Source organism: Lathyrus oleraceus, chromosome 5 (genome assembly GCF_024323335.1).
Source record: "Lathyrus oleraceus cultivar Zhongwan6 chromosome 5, CAAS_Psat_ZW6_1.0, whole genome shotgun sequence".
Taxonomy (NCBI): domain Eukaryota; kingdom Viridiplantae; phylum Streptophyta; class Magnoliopsida; order Fabales; family Fabaceae; genus Lathyrus; species Lathyrus oleraceus.
The window spans coordinates 638,607,331-638,615,167 of NC_066583.1; the positions used below are offsets into that span (position 1 = coordinate 638,607,331).

At 36.0% G+C, this 7,837-nt stretch overlaps 1 protein-coding gene across 1 annotated transcript; it reads right to left on the bottom strand.

Annotated features, from left to right (window-relative positions):
- Nucleotides 1-624: 624 nt before the first annotated feature.
- Nucleotides 625-1,059, bottom strand: LOC127082607 (uncharacterized). The gene has a single exon (XM_051022836.1). It carries the CDS (start codon nucleotides 1,057-1,059, stop codon nucleotides 625-627), a length of 435 nt encoding a protein of 144 aa, XP_050878793.1.
- Between the last annotated feature and the right edge of the window lie 6,778 nt (nucleotides 1,060-7,837).

The following is a 7,837-nucleotide window of genomic DNA, read 5'->3' on the forward strand; positions in this document are numbered from 1 at the left end:
ATTCTCCATCCCCGTTTGGGTTTGGGGCGAAGAACAGAGATTGTTTGGGGATTCAGGTTTGGGTTTGGGGGAGGTAAAAACCGTCCCCGACCGCCCCATTGCCATGCCTAATGACAAAGCTATCGTGTAGTTGAATATAAATTTACCATTACCTGGATTATCAGACAAACTCCGTTGTTCATATAAAATTTCATCTGATAAGTATATCCAAGTGTTACGCCATACATGATTTGGTCGATTCATTGAAGCTGATAACAATATGGTAACAAAAAGTTTTCGTAAAAATACCCTAGAACCCCAATTGTAAGCCTCTTTTATTGCCTTAATAAATTCTTTGTCATCTTGTAGAAATCTCATAGCAAAGCATGCTTCTCCAAAAGTGGCATGTTTAAACCCCTCAACAGTTTTGAGATCATCATAACTTGTAGGTCATTTCTTTATTGTCAACAACATCTGCATATAGTATAATTTCCTAGTTGTTGGAGGTACCCAAATTAAGCGACCAATTGTGTAACCTCTTTTCATTGGTTTCCAACATCTTGTTTTCTTGACATAAACAAACTTGGACACAAATTGTCCACATGTCAATAGCTTTGCTTCACCTTATTCTCGATTTGCCATAAATCAAGATGTAAACATGAATTCAGTTATACTCGACTTTAGAAGGACATTGCCACTTTGTTCAAAGTCTTTGTAGTACACCGAGTTCTCTCCTTCCATGTGAAAAAACAATCTTTCAACGACCGATTTCCTTCCATGGATAAAATATGAAAAAATTCTCCAACACGCTTCACTTAGTAAAACATATCTACAATCAAAGTATTGTTTGATTTCGTCATTATTCCCTTCACCACTAGCTGCACTTGGAACAATAATAACTGATATTCTATCAAAACCCTTGTTGATATACTTAAAGAGATATTCAATATAAGTTCTTTGATTGAACCACTCCATGTTAATGTGTGCTTCATATTTCATAAGAAAATGTGGGTTGTGGGGCACAACATGACCGTTATGAAGCATGATTCCATTCTTCTTGATTGTAAAACTATTATCCATTCTTCTATAAATCGGATATTCGTCTTGATCAACTATGGTGCCATATTGGAACTTTTTGGATAATACTTGGTATACTTTCCATTGGTCATGGACAAGCATTTAGGGTTTTCCATTCCACAAGGGCAATGCACCATGTGGTTCTTCACAGGACCATACAACTTTGGTTGTTTTAAAGGATTTAGTACCTCGGCAGAAATGATCTTGTCAATGTCATCGGGTGATGGATATTTATTTGATGGATGTAAGAAGATTATATGGTGTACATGTTTGTATTGAAAAACATATATCATATTAAAACCAATGTAAAAAAGTCAAATTAAAAAAGTAGTAGATGTAAGTAAATGTAGTAAGAACGAAAAAGTATGAGCTTACACGCCAGAACTTTGTCTAAGACACCTTTCTTAGTCACGTAAGATAATAGGTTATCGAACTTCATTTTAAAAACTCTAACAATTATATCAGGTCTATCTTGTGGCTTCAATTTGAGAGGAAACAAAGCTCACTGAATCTCAGGCCAATTTGGATTGCAGGTGAAAGTAATGAATATATCTGGAAATTCGACTTTACAACAAATCGCCATGCCATCATAGTATAGTTGATCCATAAACCTCCTACTACCAACATAAGATAAAGGTAAGATGACTCGTTTTCCTATGCTTGACCCATGTGTTTGACTTTGGTCTCCTTCTTCATTAAGACTTCGATACTTTAAAACTCGAAACTTGGATTGATTGTTACTAAGCCATTTCAATCGTTCTCCCTCTAGCATGGTGTAACCGTTCACAAAAATTTGTCAAAAAAGTCTCCTAGATGACAAAAGAGTTTTACCTTCTTCATATATTGTTTGGATTCGAAAACCTAACCACTCTTCGTCAGCAGCATTGAACGTTCAATCCCTCGGCGCTCAAGTATTGCCAACGCAAATGGTGGTTTATCGGCGGTAACAGGGGCTGGAACTGTGATGTTATCACCAGCCCTTTCGCTTTCAAATACACTACTTGTTCCCTCTCTATCTCATAAGTTGTTGTCTGTGAGTCAAGTTACAAAAGACTTGAACTGTGTTGTGCTGATTTATCCGTTTTTTTGTTTCCTTCAGGATATTCTCACGAAGGAGATCATTGGGCGTGGTACTAAGAGAGGGGGACTTTACTATATGGAGGATTTTAGTGTAGGTCGAGCGCATCACATGCATTATCCAAGAAACAATAAAATGGAGCAAGTCTTACTTTGGCATCGCCGATTAAGCCATCCTTCGTTTGGCTACCTGAAACATGTGTTCCCAAACTTATTTTCAGATACATCTTTGTTGAACTTCAAATGTGAAGCTTGTATTTTAGCCAAGAGTCATCGAGTTACTTTTCCATCAAGTATGAATAAAAGTAATGCTCAGTTTGCTTTAATCCATTCTGATGTATGGGGTCCATCCCCAAAATCTTCTATCTCTGGTTATCGGTGGTTTGTAATATTTGTTGATGATTGCACTCGAATGACTTGGATTTATTTGTTGAAACAAAAAAATGAAGTGATACACATATTTCAACAATTCCATCAAATGATTCAAACTCAATACTCAAAGAAAATTAAGATCCTTCGCTCTGATAATGGTGGGGAGTTTGTAAATCATCAATTCCATGAGTATTTCAAAAAACACGGACTTATTCACGAAACCACGTGTCCACAAACCCCACAACAAAATGGTGTTGCAGAACGGAAAAATCGCCATATTCTTGAAACTGCTCGTGCTCTGTTACATGGAGCACATGTGCCTCACCACCATTGGACTGACGCTGTTACTACAGCAGTATATCTCATCAATCGGATGCCATCGAAGGTCCTTGAATTTAAAACTCCGCTGCAGACCTTGTCCACATTTGTACCGCTGCCTATAATACAAATGCTGCCACCTCGAGTCTTTGGGTGTGTTGCGTTTGTTCACCTACATAAAAACCAGCGTACAAAGCTTGATCCGTGTGCCATTCGCTGCCTGTTTTTGGGATATGGTGTACACCAGAAAGGGTATCGTTGCTATGACCCTATTACTCGACGCATTTATGTAACTATGGATGTTACATTCTTGGAATTCGACCATTTCTACTCATCTGTATCACCCAATTCTTCTCTTCAGGGGGAGACACCAGAAGAAGAGTCGAATTGGTCGACATTTGACTAGTTCAAAGATATTGATATACCTTCAGCTGAAGTTTTTGGTGATTCTTGTCAAACTCAAACAGACCATATGAGTCCTGAAGTTGAAGTATCGGAATTCCCCCCCTCTCCAGTACTCAACGATCCATCTCCTGAGAATATCATTGAGGTAAACTCTCCTATATCTCATAATAATAATAATAATTGTGATATCTCTGTTAGCTATGAATTACCTCACAGGCATAATCGGGGAAAACCACCGAAGCGTTACTCTCCAGAAGAAGAGGATCATAGATCAAGGTATCCAATTGCTAATTATGTCTCTATGAAGGACTTGTCTGAACCCCTTAAGAAATTTGCAAATGAGCTGTCTTCATACAGTGTACCTAGCAACGTTGAAGAGGCCATTGAAGATCCTTGATGGGTTCAAGCTATGAATGAAGAAATGGAGGCATTAAACAAGAATGCGACATGGACTCTTGTCCCTTTACCAAAAGGAAAGAAACCAGTGGGGTGTAAGTGGGTTTTCTCTATCAAGTACAAAGCTGATGGGTCTATTGAAAGGTACAAAGCAAGATTAGTGGCTAAAGGCTTTACACAAACATATGGCATAGACTATCAAGAAACGTTTTCACCTGTTGCCAAGTTGAGCACTGTCAGAGTCCTGTTATCTCTGGCAGTAAATCTGGATTGGCCATTGCATCAGTTAGACGTGAAAAATGCATTTCTCCATGGGCACTTGAAAGAAGAAATATATATGGATATCCCTCCGGGATACATGACAAATTATGAGACTAAGGTGGTGTGTAAATTGCAACGCAGTTTGTACGGCTTGAAGCAATCTCCTAGAGCGTGGTTTGGGAGATTGAACCTAGCAATGAAAAATATGGCTTCCAACAAAGCAACGCAGATCATACGTTGTTTCTGAAACATCGTCAAGGTAAGGTCACAGCTTTGATTGTGTATGTAGATGATATGATTATTACAGGAGATGACTCTGAGGAAATAGCAAAACTTCAAAAACAACTTGCAACCGAATTTGAGATGAAAAATCTAGGTGGGCTCAAATATTTTCTAGGTATTGAAGTTGCTAGGTCAAAGAAAGGCATCTTTTTATCTCAACGAAAATATATCCTAGATCTTTTATCAGAAGTTGGGCTACTAGACTGTAAACCTGTAGATACTCCAATTGTCCAGAACCACCAACTTGGAGAATATCCAGACCAAGTGCCAACAAACAAAGGAAGGTACCAGAGATTGGTTGGCAAACTTATTTACTTATCTCATACACGACCTGATATAGCGTATGCGGTAAGTGTAGTAAGTCAATTTATGCACAACCCGAGCAAAGATCACATGGACGCGGTAATTCGAATCATGCGGTACTTGAAGTCCTCGCCTGGAAAAGGCTTGATGTTCACAAAGAATAATCATGTACAAGTTGAAGGTTATACAGACGCTGACTGGGCAGGAGATATCACGAACAGAAAATCCACCTCAGGCTATTTTACATTTGTTGGAGGAAATTTGGTTACATGGAAAAGTAAGAAACAAAAGGTTGTAGCATTATCAAGTGCTGAAGCAGAGTTTCGCGGGATGGCTAAAGGTCTTTGTGAGCTTCTTTGGCTTCGAAGATTATTAATTGAAATTGGCTTTGCTCCGAAAAATGCGATGAACCTTTTTTGTGACAACAAGTCTGCAATTGAAATTGCTCATAATCCGGTTCAACATGATCGGACAAAACACGTGGAAATAGATCGACACTTCATTAAGCAAAATTTGGAGACCAAGATAATTCAATTTCCATTTGTTAAATCTGAAGATCAATTAGCAGATATACTCACAAAAGCTGTATGTAGTAGAGACTTCTACAACGCACTTGACAAGTTGGCCATTCGAGATCTCTATGCACCAACTTGAGGGGGAGTGTTGGCGTTAGCTATTATCAAGATTTTAGGAACTATAATAGGAATATAGTTATTAATTGTTAATTACCATGATTTGGCTATAATTATTCTGATTTACTTATAATTAGAAATAGGTTTTCTGTGTATATAAATATAACCTATTCCCTCCTTGTAATACACGATTGAAATAATATGAAAATTGTATATCAGTTTAACAAGTCTGTTTCTTGGGAATCGTCGAAGATATCGAGATCTTGGTGAGCGACATTTAATCTAGATCCATCTTCTCCGTATGGAAATATCAAAGGATATTGTTAAGCAAAATAGATTTCATGAAATTAATTAATATGTTTTAGTGTTCCCCATTATCTCTGCATAATAGTGTATCTTTCTTCAACTGTGTCAACATCACCAACTATTAAAGCAACAACCTCATAAATAGTTGGTTGATTGTACACTCTTTCATATGTAGATCTGTTTGCAATAAGTATGAGTTTGAAGTTGTGTAAATTCCCTTGATTAAATCTCTGCCTTGCCATGAGGAAACTCTTGGCATGTGTGTTATGAGTGTACAACATATCTGATAGATTATGTACGATGCTAGGATTAGTGGTTTTTTTGTTCCTAAAATTCAAATAATAAGTAAGTATATATGTAAGTAAGTTTTATATTAAGTTATTTTTTGTTGACCTGTAACGGTTTCGTCTCTACTGTCTCTGCCTTATTTTCGAATGGTTCTTCCATATTCGGTAAAAAAAAATCTGGAAACTTACGGCATGAACAGTAATAAAATTATTTTTCTGTTTTTGCTATGGCTGGGTATTAAATCCAGGTTCTGATCCATGACATTCATGAATGTTACCGCTAAGCTGCTTTGTTAAACATGTATTTTGATTCTGTTCATATCCATATGATTTCATTTTTACTGATTATTATGCCTTATTATTTGATCTTTGAATTAAATTTGTGCATAAATTAAAATTGATTTATAATATTATTATTTTGTTAAGCAATTGTATAAGAGATCTTATTTATTTAATTTTATTCTCTCATATAATTGAGTTACTATGTCTAGTGATCGTTATAATTTTGATTAATTTGGATTAGCCACAACATCCTTAAATTAATTGAGATTATTTTTTTAAAATTTTGAGATCACATAAATTATTAGACATAAGATTGTAATTAATTATACGTGGTATAGTGAATTTTATCCTACATGAATTTTTATTATATTTGTATGATTAATTAGGATAAAATGTCAAAATATTTTCATAACTTGTCCACAGGGATTATGAATTGGTACATAATTTGATAGTTTTATCATAAAGTATTAATTTTGGATAGAAAAACAAAATTATATCATGCACGTAAAGTGTGAGGTTTGAAAAATCTATCGCATTTTTTTTTAAATCTTATTACATTAAAATTTAGCCCACAGGTAATTTTTATGTTGCAAGATTTATTTTATGGTATGTTTATATTGATAATACATACAATTTGGGTAATATTTATGCCTCAAATTTTGACATCAATTTTGTTTATCTTTTTAGCTTCTCAACCTGCTAATTTTTCTGATATCCGATGTGATATTCCCGAGCTCAGAGGAGATAACTATAAGGTGTGGAAGGAAAGAATTCTCCTCCATCTAGGATGGATGGACATAGATTATGCTATTAGGAAAGACGAACCACCTGCAATTACATATGAAAGTACTCCAGCTACAATCGCATTATATGAGTGGTGGGAGAGATCCAACCGGCTCAGTGTGATGTTCATTAAGACTAAGGTCACATGTGGAATACGTGGTTTTGTCGATCAACATGAGAATGTCTGTGATTTGCTGAAAGCCATTGACGATCAGTTCGTCACTTTTGAAAAGGCTTTGGCAAGCACATTAATTATGAAATTTTCCTCCTACAGACTCACTAGTGTGAAAGGTGTGCGTGAGCACATAATGAAAATGCGTGACATTTCAACTCAATTTAAGAAACTTGAGGTTGATATGTCTGACTCCTTCCTGGTGCACTATATTCTGAACTCCCTTATGTCTGAGTATGGGCCTTTCAAGATCTCCTACAATACACATAAAGACAAATGGTCAATTAATGAATTAATGACCATGTGTGTTCAGGAAGAAGAAAGGCTTATAATGGAACAAAGTGAGAGTGCATTGTTGACAAGCACTCGCGGGAAGAACAAAGCTTTCAAAACTGACAAGTCATAAGCCAATCAGAAAGGGAAATTCAAAATACCACCGCAAGGTGATATCAAGAAAGAAGCAAAGTGTTACTTCTGTAAAAAGGGAGGACACATGAAGAAGAAATGTCCTGGATTCAAAGAATGGCTTGAGAAGAAAGGTAATTTATTCTCATTTGTTTGTTATGAATATAATATGACTTATGTTAATATTAAGACCTGGTGGATTGATTCTGGATCAACAATCCATATAACAAATTCCTTACAGGGTATGCAAAACCTAAGGAAGCCAATGGGAAGTGAGCAGACTGTCCTATCAGGAAGCAGGATGGGCTCACATGTGGAAGCTATTGGAACTTGCAATTTAATTTTGAATAATGGTTTTGTTTTGAAATTAGAAAGGACCTTTTATGTACCAAGTTTCTCACGAAACTTAATTTCAGTTTCTAGACTTGTACCTTTTGGATATTCCTTTAATTTTAAAGACACCTTGTTTGAATTATTTTATAATTCGGAATGTGTTGGGA